Raw genomic sequence first — 23,042 nt, forward strand, 5'->3', positions numbered from 1 at the left:
GCTACTCGGGAGGCTGAGGCAGGAGAATGGCGTGAACCTGGGAGGCGGAGCTTGCAGTGAGCTGAGATCTGGCCACTGCACTCCAGCCTGGGCGACAGAGCAAGACTCCGTCTCAAAAAAAAAAGAAAGATGTAGTCCTAAGCTGAGGGATCAGCACATGCAGATAGGTGGTGATGATAGCATGAGAATAGCAGAATGCCTCCAGGCTAGTCATTCCATGTGACTAGTGCAGGGTTGCATGGGAAAAGATAGCGGATGAACCGATTGTGAAAGGCTTTGTGGCTCATGCTGAGGATTGTGGGCTTAACTCTGGGTATTGTGGAGCTGTTAAAACACATATTAAGCAGTGCAGTGATCAGATTTTCCTTTTTAAAGTGCATTCTGTGGAGCAGTAATTCTTAGCTATGGAGTCCACCACAAACTTTGTCATGATAGGTTGTGAGGTATATTAAGTAATGTTACCAATAATAAAATATCAGAGCTTACACATTAATTGATTTTTTAGTAAGTTAAAGCAAGTTGAGGTTATCACTGTGATTTTCTTTATTCACTTACATCCTGGTATGCTTTTTTTGGTGAGAGAGGAAGGGCAGGTGAGAATGGAGACACAGAGCACAAAAAATTGTATCCAACTCACAACCTGACATATAGATTCCATGTTATTACTAGTAACTGTTGCTAATATGTACAGTTAAGACTTGTGATTACAAGCATGATATAATTCCATGATTAGCCACAAGATAGAAGGGAGGGCTCTATCAATCTGGGTGTATCCCCTCAAGAGCAAGTTGCATATGTGAATGTTGTCAGTCATGTGGGTCAAACGTGGCTTTGAGAACAAGAAGACCACAGCTGGCATTTACTGAGCATTTATGTGCCAAGGACTATGCTAACACTTTTACCTGTGTTGTTTCATTCAGTCCTCACTGACCTAATATTAGGGACAGTACTTGTAAGGTTTTGCAATATTTCAGGTCATGAATGATGAGGACCTATACTAGAGCAGTTGTGATGGAATTTGAACCAAATGGAAGAGAAATTGAGGAGGCAAAATAGACTTGATGGTTTATTATACATAAGAAATTAGAGAGAAGCAGTTGTAATGTATGTAGTCCCCATTTCTACCTTGGGCAGATGGATGAGGGGTGGTATCCTTCACTGATTTGTAGAATACAAAAGAAGTAGTTTTGAGAGGAGTGGTGGTTGCAGATTTGGACATTATAAATTAAGAGATGTATGTCCATCAGGCAACTGTCTATATGGTTATAGGTCTTAAAAGAGAAGTCTGGGGTGAAACTTAAAAGTTAAGAGTTGTCATCATCCATAGTAGCTAAAGCCATGAATATGAATGAGATTATCTGAGCAGAGTGGTAAGAGAGCCAAGGAAGGAATTCTGGAGAGCATCGCTTAAAGAGAAAGCGTAGGAGGAGTAGCCATTAAAGGGGCTGTAGTAAGAGAAGTAGTTTGAAGTGAGTTTGCCAAAGTTCATTAACTTACAGATTTGATTAAAATTATAATTTGAGTTTTTTGGTACCCCTGGACAGTTTTGCAAGCTTTATGCAATTTTAAGCACTTTTGCCTACTTTCAGAATTGCAAAAGGGAGGTTCCTAATTTTTTTATTTCCAGTTCTATTCAATTGCGTATCCCTGTTCTTAGCAGTTAGTAACTAAAAGTAAGAAACCATAAATGTTTCATAGCAGAGGAGTACCTGGGACAACATCACCCCAATTCCCAAGATCTACTTAACCACCAGATTCTGTCAGTTCTTTATCCTAAATACCTCCATTTTTCTCTCCTTTTTAACTTTTTCTTTTCTTTTCTTTTCTTTTTTTTTTTTTTTTTTTTTTTGAGACAGAGTCTCACTCTGTTGCCCAGGCTAGAGTTGCAGTGGTACAATCACAGCTCACTGCAACCTCAGACTTCTGGACTCTCGCTATCCTCCCACCTCAGCCTCCTGAACAACTGGGACTACAGGCATGCGCCACCACTCCCAGCTAATTTTTAAATTTTTTGTAGAGATGGAATCCCACTACGTTGCCCAGGCTGGTCTTGAACTCCTGGGCTCAAGTAATCCTCCCACTTTGGCCTCCCAAAGTGCTGGGATTACAGGCATGAGCCACCACGCCCAGCCCAATTCTCTCTGTTTCATACACCTCCCTGAAGTTGTCATCTTTCACCAGTCCATTTTCCTCCACACTCAGTGTGATCTTTCTAATTAACCACATCACTCCCTAACTTTAAACACTTTATTACCAGCAAGTAAGTTCACATTTGCAAATATGGCTTCCAGGGACTTTCCTGGTCTGGTCCCTTCTCACCTCTCCCACTTTATCCACTGCCACATTCTCCTTCACAGTAAATTTATGCTGTAGCCACATTGTACTGCTGCCAGTTCCTTAACTGTGACATCTCTTTCACCTGAGAGTGTTCCTCCAAACTCACTCTCCATTCTTTACTCTATCTGAGGCAGTGTTTCCCCCTTTCTCTAATCTAGCTCCTGCTTATCCTACAGGTCTTATCTTCCTCTTAAAAAGTCCCTTTTAAGCCACCTCGCACAGTACAGGTCCCTCTAGCTGCACCTGGTGTCTATTCATCCTGTCAAATAACTTACTTGCTTTGTGGTTATTGATTCTTTATCTCTCTTTCACTGAACTGAAAACTTCATGAAGTCAGAGTTCATTTTGTCTTTTTTTTTTTTTTTTTTTTTTTTTTTTGAGACAGGGTCTCACGTTGTTGCCCAGGCTAGAGTACAGTGGTTCAATCATGGCTCACTGCAGCCGTGACCTCCTGGGCTCAAATGATCCTCCCGCCTCAGCCTCCCAAATAGCTGGGACCTCAGGCATATGCCACCACACTCAGCTTTAAAAAAAAAAAAAAAAAAAATTGTAGAGACAGGGCCTCACTATGTTGCCTAGACTTCATTTCCGTGTTGTTCACTGCTAACTACCCAGTGCCTAGCAGAATGCCTGGACTTTAATGGATACTTAACAAATGTATTTTGAATGAAAAATTTAAGAAATGGTGGCTTTTATAAATGACAGTGGTGTTATTTTGAAAAGTGTAAAACCCATGTAGCAATTATATTAGCATCTACATTCCATGCATAGGAATGGCATTTAGATAGCTATGCAGTGCTAACAGTGACTGTGTCTGGAAGAGTGGTACTGTGGAACTGTTCCTCATGTGCTTTCACTTTCCAGTATTTTCTGATTATTCTCTAATGCGCATGAGTTGCTTTTGAAGTAGGAAAAAAAATACTATAATCTTTTCAGGGGGCATTTAGAGCCCTCCAATTAAATTCCTATTAGTGGACGTTCATGTTGTTTTTCGGTATTAACAGCTGCACAAAAAAAAAAAAAAAAAAAAAATCAAAGTAACTGAATAGTACTTAAAAATAAACTGGCCAGGCATGATGGTTCACATCTGTAATCCTAGCACCTTGAGAGGCTGAAGCGGGAGTAACACTTGCATCCAGGAGTTGGAGACCAACCTGGGCAACATGGTGAAACCCCATCTCTACTAAAAACATAAAAGTTAGCCAGGCATGGTGGCACACACCTGTAGTCCCAGCTCCTTGGGAGGCTGAGGTGGGAGGATCACTTGAGCCCAGGAGACAGAGGTTGCAGTGAGCCGATTTCATGCCACTGCACTCCAGCCTGGGTGACAGAACGAGACCCTGTTTCAATAAATAAATAAACCTACAAAAATGTAGGAAACTCAGAAAATCTGAAGGAAAAAAGAGCCAGAGTATTAAAGATACATAAAACATGCTAAATTGACCGTTTGTGATGTACCAAATTACTGTTATTTAGCAGGGAAAAAACGGAGACTGATTTTTTTTTCCCCAAATTACCATGTTGACCAAAGGGCTGCTACCAGAAAAAGCAGTATCATAGAAGCTAAGGAAGAATGTTCATTAGTATCAAGAGCCATAGAAAAAGAAGCAAAACAAAAGGTTTAAGCTTGTTTTATTATTATTCCCATTACAGGACCTGGTGTCAAAGATGCTTCATGTAGACCCTCATCAGAGACTGACTGCTGCTCTTGTGCTCAGACATCCTTGGATCGTCCACTGGGACCAACTGCCACAATACCAACTAAACAGACAGGATGCACCACATCTAGTGAAGGTGAGCAGCCCCATATAGTCACTGTTTTCCACATGTCCTCCAGGAGATACTTCAAGAAGCCTTGTCCATGCCCCCAGCACCTTTCTCTTTCATCCTGCATCCAGTTCTGTTGTGAGATTCTCTTACAGTGGGTGACTTAGAAAAGCTCAAGGCATGTCAATATATTAGTAATAAAACTAGTTTAAGAGCGACTTTTGAGTTCCTCTCAGTCTACGTAAGTAGGTATTCACTATCAATAAGGACAGATTAAGCTTATGGATTTCCCAACTTAAAGAGCATGCCTTCCTGTCTCTTTAGTGCCTTTATGCATTAAAGGAATGCAAAGGGAAAAAATGTTGAATAGTCTTGAGGACTACCTGTTATGAGGCTATCTTTGTTCTCTCTCATACATAATTTTAACCTCCATGTTGGCCTCTACAGTTTTGGTTAAATCAGTGGATTTGACCAATGTGGTTATTTTCATTATGAACCAAATAAAATCTGTATACATTTGCATATGAAAAAACTTCATTTTGTATTTGTGTACGTGTGACTATCCATTGTCATTTTTGTTATTACCTTTATTTCCTTTGTTCAGGGTGCCATGGCAGCTACATATTCTGCTTTGAACCGTAATCAGTCACCAGTTTTGGAACCAGTAGGCCGCTCTACTCTTGCTCAGCGGAGAGGTATTAAAAAAATCACCTCAACAGCCCTGTGAAGTGACCTCAGTGAGATATTTGGTACCATGGTGTAAGCTGATAGCACAAGTTCTGGCGACAGGTAGCACATATCTGAGAGACACCTGCAAGCACACACTGTCCCAGCTGGTACCCATAATGCTGCTGTTCCTGCTGCTGCTCCTGCTTTCGTCTCTTCTCGCTTTAAATGATTGTTAGCAAGTTAGATTTTCCTGGAGCTTCGGAAGAAATGAAAATGGAAACATGATGAAGATACAGTCACTGAATCAATGAGAAAAATGATGAACATATGAATACCACCTAAAAATACACTGAATAAAGTACACCATATAGCATTATTTTTATAGGAAATATTTCATGTCCCTTAAATATTCTTTGTTAGTTATAGGGATGGACAGTTTATGTTAAGCACTTAGCTTAAACAATCCGTTTATATTAGCACTGTATCCCTTGTGCCATCCAACATTTTGTATGTTTTTGTAAACAGTTCATATACAGTACATTTCTGTACTGCTTTCTTTAATGTATACATGCCTTGTTTAACTTGGAATCTATTATTAATCAATTGACTATTAAATCTGGTTAAATAGTTCACCTGGATTAACAGTATTGTTGGACAGCCCTAAAAATGGCCAGATTGTGGAACAGCTGTTGAATGTAATACTTCCAAAATGTACATATCTTTCCCCATGTCTGTTTCACTGGTTCATTCATTTGTTTGTTTCTTAAAGTCAGGTGCTCTGTCAGACTAACCTAGAGAGCTGTTATGGTAGAGAAAGTTATATGTGTGTGGCATGAAATGAAGAATACACCTATGAAGTTAGTCCATATACTTTGCAACTCCTTAGAGTTCTTTTTTCCTTAATTAAGGAAGTAGTCCTTGTACTTCTAATCTTACATAGCATCCATACTTAGAATTTGGCATATCATCTGGGATTTTGCCAATATACGTCAAAGCCCTTTAAGAGTCATGGTAAGGAGATTGGTGAAGGAAAATTTAGCAACAGGTAATTGAAGTCCTATTGGATATTTCATGTTTAAATAGATATTCTATATTAAACACTAATTTAAATGTAATAAAGGCCAAAGGCCTCTATATGAAATTGGATTTAAACTTTCTTATTTTAGGGAATAAAACATTATTGATCAAACAGTATCTGTTATAACCTAAAATTATAGGTAGGGCAGGCTAAGTGAACAGCATTAAGTATTTTCTGAATCCCTCATGATAATTTATAGCCACATACCATTTCCTTTGACTTCAAGAATGATCAGTTTTCATAATGGCCACTGGACCTGCTTAGATTGCAGTATTCATTATCTGCATCTAATTTGGTAGTTTCCACAATTGTATTTGACGAAAGAAACTTCAGTCCCCATTATTACCTGTGTCTTTGCCAAGCTGCTTAGCATAAAGACATATGAGCAAGAAAAAAGTGATTTGACTTACCTCATCAAGAATGTACCCATACGGGCCAGGTGCATTGACTCTTGCCTGTAATCCCAGTACTTTGGGAGGCCGAGGCAGGTGGATCACCTGAGGTCAGGAGTTCGAGACCAGCCACCAACATGGCAAAACCCCATCTCTACTAAAAAATACAAAAATTAGCTGGGCATGGTGGCACGTGCCTGTAATCCTAGCTACTCAGGAGGCTGATGCAGGAGAATCACTTGAACCTGGGAAGTGGTGGTTGCAGTGAGCTAAGATCACGCCATTGAACTCCAGCCTGGGCGACAGAGTGAGAGTCTGTCTCAAGAAGAAGAAAAAAAAAAGAAAAGAATGTACTCATGGATTTTTCTTGTCATCATGTAATAAGCCATTTATATCAGAAGCCTTTTTTCCTGCCACAGAAGCTTTAAATTTTCCCCTAAGAGTACAAAGCCAAGAGAGTGTGGTTTATCTAAATGTCCTGAAATCCACTTGTCATTCCTTGATTTCTCCTCTATGCAATTAAAGAGAAAGGGGAAATCTATAACATTTATTTTGCCCAAGTGACACAAAAAAGATTACTGCATAGAAATCAAATGTAAGTTTAGCTTCTAAATGAAATAATGTATAGGAGGGATATCAGAATATCTACATAGAGAAAGTATTTTCAAGTTCTTGAATATATGGATGCTAACTATTAAAAGCTGCTTTCCATTTCCTGGAAAGGGAGCTTTTTTCCCCTCCTCTATTCAGTGTTTCAAACTATGGTCATCTCAAATTATTGTCACTTTTAAAATGTTAATGTCATTCTGAGCAGAAAAAGAGATATTTTCAGATTTTTTACACTGATGCTACTCCATAATTGCTTAGGAGTATTGTCCATCATAGTCTTTTAGAATTAGAAGTAAACACATAAATCCTTACAAATTACCTGATCCAACTTTCTCATATTGCATGTAGAGAACCTAAGACACATATCAAAGTCTAGAATCCTTAACTTCTCCCCATTTTGATTTTTTTCCCCCCTCATAACACCATGCTGCCTTTCCTTCATATGATCACCAACCAGTAGCTGAGTTCAAAAACTACGTATTTCTTGGGCAGTCCTCTACTGGTATATGATGCCAACTTTTACTTCTTTCGAAGATAATTGCCTTCTTTGCCTAGTCAAGCAGCCAATTTTATTGGAGAAAAGCAAGTTATATGTTCACAAAATGGAAGGCTTTCTACCTAAATTTATTTCATCTGTGGTCCTGTTAGTCCCTTCCATTGCTTTTGACATACAGTGGAAAAACTTGGCCAACAATGTGCTCTAAATATAGTGCTTGTATTGGGTTAACTTTTCCATTAATTTCTCAGCGTCAATTCTTCAGGCCCCTACAGGTGTGGTATTGAGGCCCCTAACGGCTTCTGCCTTTCACCAATTAGTGCTGCCAATTACTGAGGCTTCTCCCAGAAGGTATCAGTCCAGTCTTAAAGATATTTCATTGCGAAAGAAGAAACTAAACTATCAGGCCTCTTTTACAAAATGAGAGATTGAATTTAAGCTTGTCAAGCACATACTGGAAAGTATGAATTACACTACCATGTGTTTTGTATCTTCCCTTTGAAGTGATGATGTTAATTGAAGGTAAGTTTTTCATCCTTTTTTAATTTTTGTTTTTTATAAATCATTTCAGCTTTTTCTGGTTTATAGAGGTGTCTTATTTCTAATACAACAGACCCCCAACTTGAACAGATCTGATATGGATGCATTGATTCACAAGCAACCCCAAAAGTCCAAAAATGTAATAATTTTGACAAGGCCCAAAGTTGAGATGCTATGAAGCTTGTGTGTGTGAAAAGTCAGTTATGATTGTCTGGAGAGAAGGTGTGGTGTGTATGCTGTAGAGTTGCCACATTTCATATGCAGTGCACTCCAAAAAGCGGGTTTGGGTCAACCATTTCCCATCTCTTTTCAAGAAGTGACTGCTATTGGGGCCAGGGGACATCATGGGAGGTGGGGCTGTCCCGTTAACTGTGCCCTGCACCTTCAGCCCAGGAAGGATTTGAACAGAGGGTAGGTGGGTGCAAAGGCTTCAAGAGAGGGCAGAATGTATTCAGCAGAAAAGGGACTCAGGTAAGCCCAACCTAGGATGAGAGCAGAAAAGCATTCAAGATTTGCAGCCCTTGCTATGGATGCGCTTAATCACCATGGAGGCCAGCAATACACATCTCAACATGGCTTTGATATTCTCTACTTCCTGGCCTTTAAAAATGACCTATAATTTTTCAGTTTGCTTTACTATATTTTATAAAGAAAATTCTATCTTTTAATTGATGGAGCATTGAAACTTATTAAGGCATTAGGATAGATAGCTCAGGAATGTAAAGGTTCAGAAAAGGTCTGTTTTCTCAGATTAACGAATATGATGGATTCCATGGCTGACCTTGGTGCTTAAACCAGGAGGTTTCAATCTAGTCCTAGAGTTGTGTCCCTCTGAAAGGCCCAATGCCGTGTAACTAATTTTAAACTGGATATATACTTTGAGCCTTACTTAATTCACAGATAACTTGACTTAACTCAGTATTTTTTTTTTTCAATTAATGAAAATAGTCCTCTTTTCAACCCCAGGTTGCTTACATTTTGCTGGTCTCCCCAAGTGACCATTGGTGGAGACCAATTAATGAAGGAATGAAATTCACTTTCTTGGGACTGTGGTATTCAACAGAGCCACATTTAACTACTTTTTCCAATGAAGAATCTCCAGAATGATAATGCCCAAATATGGATGGCCAAGAAGAATTTGTATCTACAGTGTGCTTTATGTGTTTTTGACACTGCTGTATTCTGTGTGATCAAGTGATTTGCAACTGGTTCCAATGTGACTGAGTGTTCTCAAAGAATTCTAGTAACTAAGTCAACTTAATTTTCTAAAGCCTGGTATTACTATCAGCCTCACATTTACCACTTTGATTCTAGTTTTTTAACTTCATAACAGGGCATACCAAGGGTTGGGATGAGAGCCTACTTCCTACCTCTTAAGGCACTTTCCTCATTTTTTTGCCATATAATCTTGAACTGCATGATAAGCTGTTTAAGTGTCCATGACTTCTCCCAGAGCAACTAGCAAAGTATATGACATTTTGAATAGAGATTAGTGGAAAGGAAAATGTAGAGATTTAAGTTCAGAGGTACAAACCTCAATAAAACCTCTTTAGAGCACATACCATGAGTAGAGTATATATAAACATATATGAGAAGAGAGTTGCTATAATAGTCCTCTCTAAGTAGATTAGTTCATTGTCCAATGGAAGTGAACATCTTTACTCCTATTATCACCATAGTACTGAATGAACTGTATACTGAGTTTTTCAAAGAAGTATTTAAAATAGAACTTTCACCTACAAAGCAAGGGCATAAAGATTTTGGTTTGTGTTTCTGTAAGTGTAGTTTACCATCTAAAGCTTTGTTTTTTAATTTTAAAAAAAGCTTCAAGGTATTGCCTTCCTTAGCATCCTTACTGATTATGGGTGATGAGTTTTTAACTCTTAAAAATCATATACATATATTAGTTTATCTTAACTATTGCCCTAAGCAAAAGGGAAGGTATACACCTAAGGGTTGTACTTATTTTGCATTTTTGGTCATGGGTGGGAATGGGGTGGGTGCCTACTTAAATAGTTTTTAAAAAAGAAAAAAATCACAAATATTTTTCTACTATTATATATGATCTTCCTTTATACTAGTTTCTCTCTAGTAAGGCATGCCAGAAGCCCAGATACCATATCATGGATTCTTATGTATTGTACCTTTCGTTGGTGGTTAAATCGCATCAGATGCTTGGCATTGCTGCCATAATTATAAAATGCTTGTAAAGGATCAAATATCACTAAATACTTTAAATTGTTTTACTTAAGAGTCTAATCTGGGAAGTTTTCAAATCATACTATTAATGTGTAATCTAAGCTCTTCAGATGTATCCATGAATAATCCTGGAACAATATTGCTTGTATTCCTGTCATAGAACAGGTTTTGTAATCTTTAAAAGAAATGAAAATTTATATAATAAAGTTTCAAATCAATGCGTGTTTGTCCCTTTTATCAGATTATTTTGATCGTATAACTCTTTATAATGTGAAATTCTATCCAAAGGTTATTTTTGAAACTAGGTTGATGGAACTTAAAACAGGAATATTTGAGTTAAGAAGTGCAAAACAATTTTTCCATGCATAATCTTGTTTCATTCAAAGGGTTTGTCAAGTCAAACACATAAATCATAGTTCTTGCCCAATACCAAACTTTAATGAATCAGAGGATATGGGATGATCACCAGACACAGATGAGATACTCTTTTTAGAGAAGTCCAAAATGTTACAGAGTCCAGCTCCAAAAATGGCCCTTTTCTCTCTCGGTGCACTTTGGATTCAAAATGGACAAGTTTTCTGAGCGTTGTATGTGGAGACCTTGTTCAAACAAAGGGAGTCATTTGATTTTGCAACATCTCCTTTTTATACTTCATTATGCAGTTTAAATGAGCCCTCATTCTCCAGCCAGTCATGCCTCATGAATCCACAATTCCCAAGTTTTACAATAAACCATCTATAAAGACCAAGTATATCTTGCTAAAAGCATCTTAGAGATAAGGACTTTACATTTTCTCTCTGGTAATAAATATCAGCATATTTTAGAGGAAATTTGATTGAGTTCATTGATTCCTGCTAAAGAGGGAATGGGTTATATAGGCCTGAAGTTAGCCTTTTCTTGCCCAGTTGACATTTCTTAGTAGTTCCATATTATGAAATACCACACATTGAGTGACTTATTCAAAATTTATTTTCTCATAGTTCTGGAGGCTGGAAATCCAAGACCAGGGTGCTTATAGGGTTGGGTTCTTCAGAGACCTCTCTCTGGCTTACAGTTGGGTGCCCTCTTGCTGCCTCTTCACATGGTTGGTCCTCTGTGCATGTGCAGCCTTGGTGTTCCTTTTTTTATAAGGACACCAGTCACGTTGCATTAGAGCCCCATTCTAACAGCCTCATTTTAATTCAATCACCTCTTTAAAGACCTTATCTTCAAATACTGTTACTTTCTCACGTACTGGGGGTTGGGACTTCGACATAAGGATTTGGGGAAGATACAACAATTCAGCCCGTAACAGCTGGTTTCGGGCCTATCCACCTGGATTTAGGTACTTGAGATAAGATGGCAACCTTCAAGGTCTACTTGGCATTATGCTGAGGCAAGGTAGGAATGTTAACTGTATTTGCTTTCTACCATTTTTGTAACAAATTACCACAATTTAATGGCTTCACACGAATTTGTTATCATACAGTTCTGGAGATCAGGTCTCACTGAGCTAAAATCAAGGTGTCAGCAGGGCTGCTGCGTTCCTTTCCAGAGGCCGTAGGGAAGAATTGTTTCCTTGCCTCTTCCAGTTTCTAAAGGCTGCCTCCATTCCTTGACTTATGTCCCATTCCTTCATCTTCAAAACCAGCAACAGTGGGTCAAGTCCTCTCCACATGCATCTTTCTGCCTCTCCTCTTCTGCCTCTTCCACTTTTAAGGACTCATGTGATTAGATTTCACCTATGCAGGGAATCTAGGATAATCTCTCCATCTCAAGGTCAACTGATTAGCAACATTGATTGCATCTGCAACTTTTGTTCCCTGTTGCCACGTGAGATAACATATTCACAGATTCCAGGGATTTGGACATGGACATCTTTGAAGTTCATTAGTCTGCCTACATGATTATAGAAACACCTGGCTCCTCAGACAGACTGACACAGAGTAGCAGTATTTGGCCATGGTCAGGCTTCTGCAGCTTTATATTAATGTACCCTGAATTCATAGAATTGACACACTAAAAAAGCTAGGTAAAGGAAGTGCAGGATGCTGTAGGAATATGTAGCAGGGTTGCCTAGGGATTAGAGCAGACCTTCTAAGGAAACAAGCATTAATCTGAGACCTAAAAGGGCAAGGGAGAAGGGTAGAATAGAATGTATAGAAATTCGGAATTAGAAGCACTCAAAATTAAAAGTTCTGTATGACTAGAACTTAAAATGTAAGAGAAGAAGCAAGATGTGAGGCTCAAGAGATAAGCAGGAGCCAGATCATCAAAGGCATAATAAATCATATTAAGGAATTTGAATTTTATCCCTTTGGGGTTTTCCCCCACAGTCCCCAGTCTTTATTTCCTTTTCTATCAAGACTGAACCTCATGGCCCCATAGTTGATAATCTGAACTTCTCTTTCAGAAGCACCCACAACTTCCTTATATCTTTCCCTTATTCTGCACCCACTGAGCAAAAAAAAAGAAAAAAACCTCCAATCCTGGATCATTTTGGTTAATGATTGTATGCAGTGAGCTATTGCATGGAAGAAATGTAACCACCCAATGGGTTCACCTTGCTCTGACTAGACAGAGCCAATTAATCAAGACAGGAGAATTGCAATAGAGAAAGAGTAATTCACGCAGAGCCACCTGTACAGGTGACTAGAGTTTTATTATTACTCCAATCAGTTTCCCTGTGCATTCAGGAATCAGAGTTTTAAAGGATAATTTGGTGGGTTGGGGTGGGGTGGGGGGCAGTGAGTCAAGAGTGCAGATTGGCCAGGTCAGAGATGAAATCATAGGGGACTGAAGCTGTCCTCTTGCAATGAGTCAGTTCCTGGATGGGGGCCACAAGCTCATATTAGCCAGTTTATTGATCTGGGTGGTGCCAACTGATCCATCAAGTGCAGGGTCTGCAAAATATATCAAGCACTGATCTTAGGCTTTATGATAGTGATGTTGTCCCCAGGAGCAATTTAGGGAGAGTCCAAATCTTGTAGCCCCCAGCTGCATGACTCCTAAACCATAATTTCTAATCTTTTGGGTAATTTGTTAGTCCTACAAAGGCAGTCTAGTCCCCAGGCAAGAAGGAGATTCATTTTGGGAAAGGGCTGTTATCATTTTCATTTTAAACTGTAAACTAAGTTTCTCCCAAAGTTAGTCCAGCCTACACCCAGGAATGAACAAGGATAGCGTGGAGGTTAGAAACAAGATGGAGTTGGCCGGGCACGGTGGCTCACGCCTGTAATCCCAGCACTTTGGGAGGCTGAGGCGGGTGGATCACAAGGTCAGGAGATCGAGACTATCCTGGCTAACACGGTGAAACCTCGTCTCTACTAAAACTACAAAAAAGTAGCCGGGAGTGGTGGCGGGCGCCTGTAGTCCCAGCTACTCGGGAGGCTGAGGCAGGAGAATCACGTCAACCCGGGAGGCAGAGCTTGCAGTGAGCAAAGATCACGCCACTGCACTCCAGCCTGGGCGACAGAGCGAGACTCCGTCTCAAAAACAAAAAGAAAAAGAAAAAGAAAAAAAAAGAAACAAGATGGAGATGGAGTTGGTTAGGTCAGATCTCATTGTCTCAGTTACAATTTTGCAATGGCGGTTTTGAAAACCATATAATTATGCAAACTGATACCACTGCAAATTTATATTTTCTAATCTCAGCTAAACCCTCAGTACCATTTGTCAATTCTTTTATTTGTCATTTGATCCATCTCCTATTTCTTTTTTTTAACAGTTTTATTGAGACATAGTTTATATGCCATACAGTTTACCATTTAAAGTGTACAATCTAGGCCAGGTACGGTGGCTCACGCCTGTAATCTCAGCACTTTGGGAGGCCGAGGCAGGTGGATCACCTGAGCTCAGGAGTTCAAGACCAGCCTGGCCAACATGGCGAAACCCCATCTCTACTAAAAATACAAAAATTAGCCGGGCATGGTGGCAGGAGCCTATAATCCCAGCTACTCATGAGACTGAGGCAGGAGAATCCCTGGAATCTGGGAGGCGGAGGTTGCAGTGAGCTGAGATTGAGCCATTGCACTCTTGCCTAGGAGACAAGAGTGAAACTCTGTCTCAAAAAAACAAAAAAAAAGTGTACAATTTAATGTGTTGTTCTGTTTTTCTTTTTTTTGAGACAGCATTGAACTCTTGCCCAGCCTGGAATGCAGTGGCACGGTCTCAGCTCATGGGTTCCAGCGATACAGGTGCACGCCACCACGCCCGCCTAATTTTTGTATTTTTTAGTAGAGACGGGGTTTCACCATATTGGCAAAGCTGGTCTCAAACTCCTGACCTTGCGATCCGCCAGCCTGGGCCTCCCAAAATGCTGGGATTACAGGCGTGAGCCACCGTGCCCGCAATTTAATGTCTTTTAGTATAGTACTTACAGAGTTGTACAACCATTATCATAATGTAATTTTAGAATATTCTCAACATCCCAAAAAGTAACTTTATACCGTAATCCAAGCCACAACTCTCTTTCGTTCGGACTATTACAGTAGCCTCCTGTGTGGTTTCCATTTCCACCCTTGCCCCCTACAGTCTGTTCTTAACACAGAAACCAAAATGATCTATTTAAAAACCTACTGAAAGGCCGGGCACAGTGGCTCACACCTGTAATCCCATCCCTTTGGCAGGCCGAGGCAGGTGGATCACTTGAGGTCAGGAGTTCGAGAACAGCCCGGCCAACATGGCAAAACCCCATCTCTATAAAAATACAAAAATTAGCCAGGCGTGGTAGTGCACACCTGTAATCCCAGTTACTTAGGAAGGCTGAGGCAGGAGAATCACTTGAACCTAGGGGGCAGAGGTTGCAGTGAGCCAAGATCGTGCCACTGCACTCCAGCCTGGGCCCTGGGCGACAGAGCAAGACTCCATCTCCAAAAAAAAAAAAAACCTACTGAAGATTACAAGTGATCTGGCCTCCTTACTTCTCCAATCTCATCTCTTCAAATTCTTCCCTTGGTTCAATGCATTCTAGCCACACTGATCTTTCTTTCTTTTCTTCCTTCCTTCCTTCTTTCCTTTCCTTCATTTATGTCCTTCCCTTCTTCCTCCTTTCCTTCCTTCTTTCATGGGGTCTCCCTCTGTTGCCCAGGCTGAAATGCAGTGGCACGATCACAGCTCATTGCATCCTCAAACTCCTGGGCTCTAAAGGATCCTCCTGCCTCAGCCTCCCAAGTAGCTGGGACTATAGATGTGAACCACCATGCCTGGCTTTTTTTATTTTCATGTGTTTATTTTTTTAGAGATGGGGAGTGGGTCTCGCTATGTTGCCTGGGCTGGTCTCGAACTCCTGGCATCAAGCTCAATCCTCCCACCTCAGCCTCCTGAGTCACTGGGATTACAGGTGGAAGCCACTGCACCTGGCTTCTTTCTATTTCCTGAATATGCCAAGCATGCTCCCACTCAGGGCCTTTGCCCTTGCTGTTCTCTCTACCTAGAACACATTTCCCCCAGATGTCCACACGACTCACTTCCTTCCAAGTGATTAAGATGATCAGTCAGATGGGGGAACTATCCTACAGTAGAGAAATGAAGCCTGAGCTGGTTTTTTTTTTTTTCTCCTTTGAGGTTTTATACTGGGTAATTGACAGAAACTTTTGATTTTTAAACATTTAGAGTTCAAGACTCTTAGAGTCTAACTACTATCATGTACTAGGCACAATTGCTAATTGAATGCATTATATTAATGTAATTTCTGCAACAATCTAATGTGGTGAGTACTGTTCTTTTTGTTTGTTTGTTTGTTTGAGATGGAGTTTCACTCTTGTTGCCCAGGCTGGAATGCAGTGGCACGATCTTGGCTCACTGCAACCTCCACCTCCCGGGTTCAAGTGATTCTCCTGCCTCGGTCTCCCAAGTGGCTGGGACTATAGGTGCCTGCCACCATGCCTGGCTAATTTTTGGATTTTTGAGCAGAGATGGGGTTTCACCATGTTGGCCAGGCTGGTCTCGAACTCCTGAGCTCAGGTGATTCGCCCACTTTGGCCTCCCAAAGTGCTGGTATTACAGGCGTGAGCCACTGCGCCTGGCTGGTTAGTACTATTCCTACATCCAATTTACAGATGAGAAAACAGAGGCTTGTAAAGATATTAAAACTTGCCCAAGCACATAGAGTAATAAGTTACTGCAGAGCCTGAATTTGAACCCAGATCTCTCTAACTCCAAAGCTCAAGTTCATCATTATTTGACCTTGAAGCAAAATTTAAATAAATTTCACAAAAATCCTTTCATCCTCAATTATGTAAATTGAAAAATATTGCGAATAGAAAGAGAAACCCAGAACTTTGAGTCCCCCATTATCTTTCAATTTCCCTCTAAGAAGTGTATCTGTCATTGGGTTTCTCAACATCAGCTTTGCCCCCCTCCTCAAGTTGTGACAACCAGAAACATTTCTGGTTGACACTGCCAAATGTTCCCAGAAGAGAACCACTGTATTAGATGATGATACTTTATTTCTGTCTTCTAAGTATGTCCAAACCCTGGTGTTTGTGGGAAGGTGATTTATTCAAAATAAGTTTACTCAGTTTAAGTTTACTTAGAAATAAAGCTTGTAGAGTACAGCCCAGCATTAGCCAGTTGTATTAGTTTGCTAGGACTGTCATAACAAAGTACCACGTACTGAGTGGCTTAAACAACAGAAATTTATTTTCTCATTGTTCTGGAGACTGAAAGTCTAAAATCAAGCGTCAACAGGGTTGGCCTCTCTCCTGGGCTTATAGATGGCTACCTTCTTGTTCACGTGGTGTTCTCCCTTGATGCCTGTGACCTAATAATATCTTCTTGTAAGGACACCAGTCAGATAAGGGTCCACACTAATGACCTCATTTCAATTTAATCACGTCTTTGAAGACCGCATGTCCAAATACAGTCACATTGAGCTACTGGGGATTAGAACGTGAACATACGAATTTTGGGTGGGGGGAACACAATTCAGCCCATTAACATTGAACTTAAGTCTTTTCTCCCCTCCCTCCCTTCCTTTCTGTGTGTATTGAACACCTATTATGTGCCAGACATTCAGCTAAGTGGGGGTAATGGTAAGCAACAGACATGGTCTCTGCCCGGTAAGGTTTACAGTGAGGTAAGACAGTAATTACCAAAGCATAATATTTGCTTTAGAGTATTAATAATATTACTCTTTAGAGTAATAACAAGTGCCATGCAAATATTATGCTTTGGTAATGGATGACAGGAAAGCCTTGCCCTTCCCATCAGGCTCCCAACCCGGCTGGGCGAGTGAAAAGGTTGCGTTATGAGCCAACCGGCTGGGCGCGGTGGCTCCCGCCTGTAATCCCAGCACTCTGGGAGGCCGAGGCAGGCGCGAGTTGAGGTCACTAGTTCGAGACCAGCCTGGCCAACACGGCGAAACCCCGTCTCAACTAAAAGTACTAAAATTAGCTGGGCATGGTGGCATATGCCTGTAATCCCAGCTACTCGGCAGGCTGAGGCAGGAGAATCGCTTGAGCCCGGGAGGTGGCGGTTGCAGTGAGCCGTGATCACGCCACTGCACTCCAGCCTGGGCGATAGAGCAAGACTCCGTCTTAATAAAAAAATTAAAATATTGGCCGGGCGCGGTGGCTTTGGGAGGCCACTTTGGGAGGCCGAGACGGGTGGATCACGAGGTCAGCAGTTCAAGACCAGCCTAGCCAAGATGCTGAAACCCCGTCTCTACTAAAAACACAAAAATTAGCCGGGCGTGGTGGCACGTGCCTGTAATCCCAGCTACTCCGGAGGCTGAGGCAGGAGAATCGCTTGAACCCGGGCGGCAGAGGTTGCAGTGAGCCAAGATCGCGCCACTGCACTCCAGCCTGGGCGACTCCAGAGCAAGACTCCGTCTCAAAAAATAAAATAAAAATAAAAAATATATATATTTTTAAAACTGAGCTAACCATGAGGTTAACAAGTCAACCACTTGTCAAACTGGGAGACGCGCGTTTGCTACAAAGAAGCAGAGGTCTGGCCTTAACCAGCAGCGAGCACCACCTCAAACCGCCCTTCTCTATGACGCAGAGGTTCTCCCCCGCCCTCCCTGACTCCGCCTTTTCCCTGCTTGCGGCCCTGCCCCTCGCGTCCTCTTCGGCTTGCTGCGCACCCTCCCAGAACGCGTCTGCCTCGGCCCTAACAATGGGGGTCAGTCGGCCACGCCTGCGCCATAAAGCCTAGGGGGCGGGCCCAGCCGGCGACGGGAGGCGGGGAAAAGCGACGCAAGCAGTCGCGACGCCATTTGCTGCCGCCGAGCGTGGACGCTGGCGGATCTCTGAAGAGCTCGGTTGCGATCCTCTCTCGCGCACGTTGCCTAGCCTCTAGCACCTCCTTGGTCCCGCGCACTCCCTCGTGTCGCCCCTCGGAGCAGCAACCGCCTCGGTCGCCGTTACCCGGAAAGAAGTCAGAGACCCCGCGAGGTCGCCGCCACCGCCATGCCCAAGAATAAAGGTAATGCCGCCCGGACCCCCGGACCACGGCCCTCCTCGGCCGAGTTTCCCAGGTCCTGCCCGTAGATTGTAGGTCACCCAGGTCGCAGTGACCCTTTTTCCTTCCCACCCTACCTGCCCGCGGCTGGGCGCCCCACACGCGACTCTGAGCTCGGGAGAGGAGCTGGGAAGTAAACTCCTGTTGCCCAGTTTGGCCACATTGGGGTGGAGCCGACGCCATTTTTGTAGGGCCTCCTGCGGGAGAATGGGCTTTTGCTCCTGATTCGCGCCAGACTGACCGCGGCTCGGTGGCGATGGTGGCGGGAACCCTACACCGGGCGGCCTAGGTTTAGTAGATAGGCCCGTCTGGCCTTCCCGGGCATGAGGGGTTAATCCCTGGAAGCCGTTCTGAACTTTAAAAGAGTGCTGTCCGCGTTCGTGAGCACCAGGTACTCCTGCATGGGTCTCTTTATGGACAGTTCAGTATTGTTGAGGCTACTCGTTGTCCCTTGTGAACAGTGGGTGAAACCTTGATGCAGTTCTCAGGCTCACTTCTAGAGATTTACTCTCTCCATCCCTTTACAGGATATAGTTTATGTTTGTTTGCTGAAGACTTATTCCATATTTAGCCAAGTTTTCTACTTTTGCTTCAGATCATGCATATGTTGTGAGAATAAAGACCTAATTTAAGTTTTCTCCATTCTGAGGCTAAGGATTCACAAATGATCAGACTTGAGGATAACTTTATTTGGGATTTCCAAAACGAAAGGCCTAATCTTAAAAAAAAAAAAAAAAAAAGGCGTAACACTCCTAAATAAATTACTTTTATAGATTTACAGTGTTCCTGTCATTTTTAATAGCCTTATAACTTGTTGAAGAAAATTGTGCAAGTAAATATAGGGAAAATATTGTATTTTCCTACAGGAGAGGAGCATACTTCATAGTCCATAAGTAGTCTCCTTTGATTATTCATTCTTAGGAAATCTTTCCCTGACACAGGCCTACTTCTGCTCTCTTTTCTACTTGACAGCTGGCTCCAGGAATTCTACCACATTTCCTCTTTGTAGCTGTCACTTATACTTTATCCCTTAGGGTACTTGGTCAAGGTGTTCTGTGCACAAGTTGGTGCAGTCCTCTCGGGGGCTCTCCACCTTGCTGCCCTCGGAGATCAAACTTTTTGTAGCAAGGATTTTCACTGCTCATTATTTTGGAAAAGATCGAGTTATAAACAAAAAATTTTTTAAGTCTTAGGTTTTCTTCTGTATAATCCTTTATTCTCTCTGAGATGGTAAGGGGATCACTTCCATCTTATTCTCACCTTTATTTCTAGTAATAAGATTTTCAGTTCTTCCACCAGGCTGTAAGCTCTAAAAGGCAGGAATAGTATCTGTCTTAATCACATTCGATTGCTAGCACTTGCCACTTAGTAGATGCTCAATAAATATTTGTTGGTTTAAGTCACCTTCCTCCTGTCAACTCCACCCTTAGGTGAATAATAGGTTCTGCTTTGGTTCCAAGGGGATAGGACTTCTACACTAAATCACATCTAGTTCCCTAGCCTCATGTCTTAAGAAAGAGCCTCTCTGGGAATTTCTCCAAAACAACTCTGGTTTAAAGAATGTTGATGTCACTTTAATTGTTGTACACTCAGACCTAGTCTCATTCATTCAACAGAGAATTTAAAGAACATCCCATTACAGGGCAATAAAATACAAAGGGGAATGATCAGGGTATGGTTAATTCTGGTAAGTTGACAAGTAATGAATGGTTTCTTAAATAATCTTTGAGGCATACAAAAAATACAGCTAACATAATGGACCTGGGAACCCAGGGGTTTCTCAGAACCTGGAAACTCTGAATTTAAGAATTACAACGCAAATTGAGGTAAAGCCCTAATCACCTTTTACTCTCTTTTTGGGGGTTATCACCAGGCTGAGTTTGGTGTTTATCATTCCTGTACTGTCTTGAAACCAATCAGTTCTTAGTTATCTTACTTAGAGGAATGGTACTTTTCATGACCCCTGAATTTTTTGAGATAGGTTTTACTAATGTAGAAATAAAGTCATTTATTGTTCTGTTTTTCTTCATTGGAAAATCCAGAAGCCCTGTGAATATAAGCTGTGGTTACACAAGTAAGGGTAAAATTTGCCACATACTATGTGTTAAGTGACTTTTGCTTTGGATTGATTCATATCAACTTATTCTAGAAATTCTTAGAAACCCATCCTCAAATCAGGAAAAGGGGTATCATTTGGCCCACTCATAAGCATTTAGGGTATAGTACTCCCACACTTTGAAGAAGTTATTGCGTATGATTTTTAACTCACCACTCCGTTAGGAATGTATGGACTATTCTTGACCAATTCATTTGAAGAATTAGTGAACTCAGGTATATAACTCAGGAAACAGAGCAGGTATGATCTTGCCCTAAAGGAGCTTGCACTCTGTTTTGCAGATCTGGCATGATTAATGACTTCATACTTTTCTCTTTCTAGGAAATTAGTTTCAGTGTTCCCTAAGAATGCCTCAGATACTGAATCCTAAGGACTCTGAGCGGGTCAGGAAATTGTAGAGGCCCCCCTAAAATAGCACAGAGCAATGTGAGACTGCCCCAGGAGAGAGTAAGTGGACTTGATTCAAGAAGTTAGAGGTCTTTGCAGTGATCAGGCGCACATTAATGATTCCATTTGGGTTATGAACTTTTTGCTGCTTCCAAGCTCTTCCCATGAGTCTCTTAGTGTCATTACCACTTACAGCCTTTTTCCTGCCTTTTGGAAATGGCTGCCAATGTGGTTTCCTTTCTGGAATGGAAGCAAAATGCTGTGGACAGGTAACCTAATGTGGCGGCTAGGGACAAAAAAACATTGTGACTCTGGTCACCCCAGCTTACTGACTGCCATCAGTGAGCTGATTCACTCACTGAAGCCAGGCGAGTTACTGAACTTCTCTGAGCTTCAGGGAACTCATGGGTAAACTGGGAATAAATGAATGTTATGACCTCATCGGGTGATTGTGACAAGTAAATGGGCAGAATTATTGCATAGTGGTTAAGAGCATGCTCACTGGGGTTATATAATAGAAACAGGGATGTTGAGTAGGGACCAGCATTATAAAAAAAAATTGGGTACTGAACGGATATTTTTTAAGAGACAGTGTCTCTCTATGTTGCCCAGGCTAACCTGGAACCTCCTGGGCTTGCTCAAGTGATCCTCCCACCTGAGCCCCCTGAGTAGCTGAGACCCTAGGCGCACACCACTGCACCCAGTGAGATTTTGATGTTTATGGTCCTCTGCTACTAAAAGTTTGAAAACCATAGTTCTCTGTCCAGACACTGTCTTCACTTAATTTTCAAAGTATCGTGTTCCAGGCCAGGCGCGGTGGCTCAAGTCTGTAATCCCAGCACTTTGGGAGGCCGAGGCGGGCGGATCACGAGGTCAGGAGATCGAGACCATCCTGGCTAACACGGTGAAACCCCGTCTCTACTAAAAATACAAAAAACTAGCCGGGCGAGGTGGCGGGCGCCTGTAGTCCCAGCTACTCGGGAGGCTGAGGCAGGAGAATGGCGTAAACCCAGGAGGCGAAGCTTGCAGTGAGCCCAGATCGCGCCACTGCACTCCAGCCTGGGCGACAGAGCGAGACTCCGTCTCAAAAAAAAAAAAAAAAACAACAACAAAAAAAAACAAAGTATTGGGTTCCTTGCATAGGGCCTGGCTTTAGAAGGCATCCAAGATTTCCGCTTAGAAGAATATATATAGAATTGCATTTTTATTTCAAAAGGATGGATGCCAAAGTGAAATGTTTTTCTATGTTTTTTAGTATAATATCTGCTATTTATGTGTATTTTATGTCAGAAAAATCCCCAAAGGAAATTCCAAGAAGGGTAGGGAGGTGATAATGTGTTAATGTTGGGATTGGAGATTGTAAATTTAATATGATTGAGTAGCTGAAATAGGTGAATTTTTAAATTTAAGTGATCTTTTAAAAAATGGTTTTATAAGCCTTAATTTCATTTTATTTCATATGTTTTACGGATAATTAATGTCATTTACGTCCTTTTTTTTAAACCATCAGGTAAAGGAGGTAAAAATAGACGCAGAGGTAAGAATGAGAATGAATCTGAAAAAAGAGAACTGGTGTTCAAAGAGGATGGTCAGGGTAAGTGTTTTCATAAATTACGCTTTTTAAAATAACATCCTTTCTTTTTTAGCTGGGGACTTTACTTTTCTGAGACAGGGTCTTGCCCGTTGCCCAGGGTGAAGTGCGGTGGCACGATTACAGCTCACTGCAGCCATGACCTCCTGAGCCGAAGCAGTGCTTTCATTCAGCCTCCCGAGTATTCGGAACTACAGGCACATACCACCATGTCTGGCTAATTTAAAAAATTTTTTTAGGCTGGGCGCAGTGGTTCATGCCTGTAATCCCAGCACTTTGGGAGGCCGAGGCGGGCAGATCACGAGGTCAGGAGTTCGAGACCAGCCTGACCAACATGATGAAACCCCGTCTCTACTAAAAATACAAAATTAACTGGGCGTGGTGGTGCATGCCTGTAATCCCAGCTACTCAGGATT

General features: G+C 41.7%; 2 protein-coding genes across 6 annotated transcripts in view; both read left to right on the forward strand.

The window, feature by feature from the left end:
• The window catches only part of RPS6KA3 (ribosomal protein S6 kinase, 90kDa, polypeptide 3), a 114,232-nt gene extending 103,924 nt beyond the window's left edge, over positions 1–10,308 (forward strand). For 3 of the 4 annotated variants that reach the window (XM_011995782.1, XM_011995783.1, XM_011995784.1), the window contains 2 exons: positions 3,991–4,131; positions 4,709–5,911. In XM_011995782.1, the coding sequence (XP_011851172.1) occupies positions 3,991–4,131; positions 4,709–4,831 (264 nt within the window). In that variant the 3' untranslated portion in view covers positions 4,832–5,911. Of the gene's footprint in view, positions 1–3,990; positions 4,132–4,708; positions 5,912–8,854 lie in introns of those variants that run through there. The other variant, XM_011995781.1, reaches the window with a different exon arrangement.
• Positions 10,309–18,241: 7,933 nt separating this feature from the next.
• Positions 18,242–23,042, forward strand: part of EIF1AX (eukaryotic translation initiation factor 1A, X-linked) — a 16,428-nt gene continuing 11,627 nt past the window's right edge. The window contains exons 1-2 of one of the 2 annotated variants that reach the window (XM_011995785.1): positions 18,242–18,496; positions 22,546–22,629. In XM_011995785.1, coding sequence (XP_011851175.1) covers positions 18,481–18,496; positions 22,546–22,629 — 100 coding nt within the window. In that variant the 5' untranslated portion in view covers positions 18,242–18,480. The remainder of the gene's footprint in view (positions 18,497–22,545; positions 22,630–23,042) is intronic. The other variant, XM_011995786.1, reaches the window with a different exon arrangement.

Source organism: Mandrillus leucophaeus, unplaced genomic scaffold (genome assembly GCF_000951045.1).
Source record: "Mandrillus leucophaeus isolate KB7577 unplaced genomic scaffold, Mleu.le_1.0 Scaffold499, whole genome shotgun sequence".
NCBI lineage: Eukaryota > Metazoa > Chordata > Mammalia > Primates > Cercopithecidae > Mandrillus > Mandrillus leucophaeus.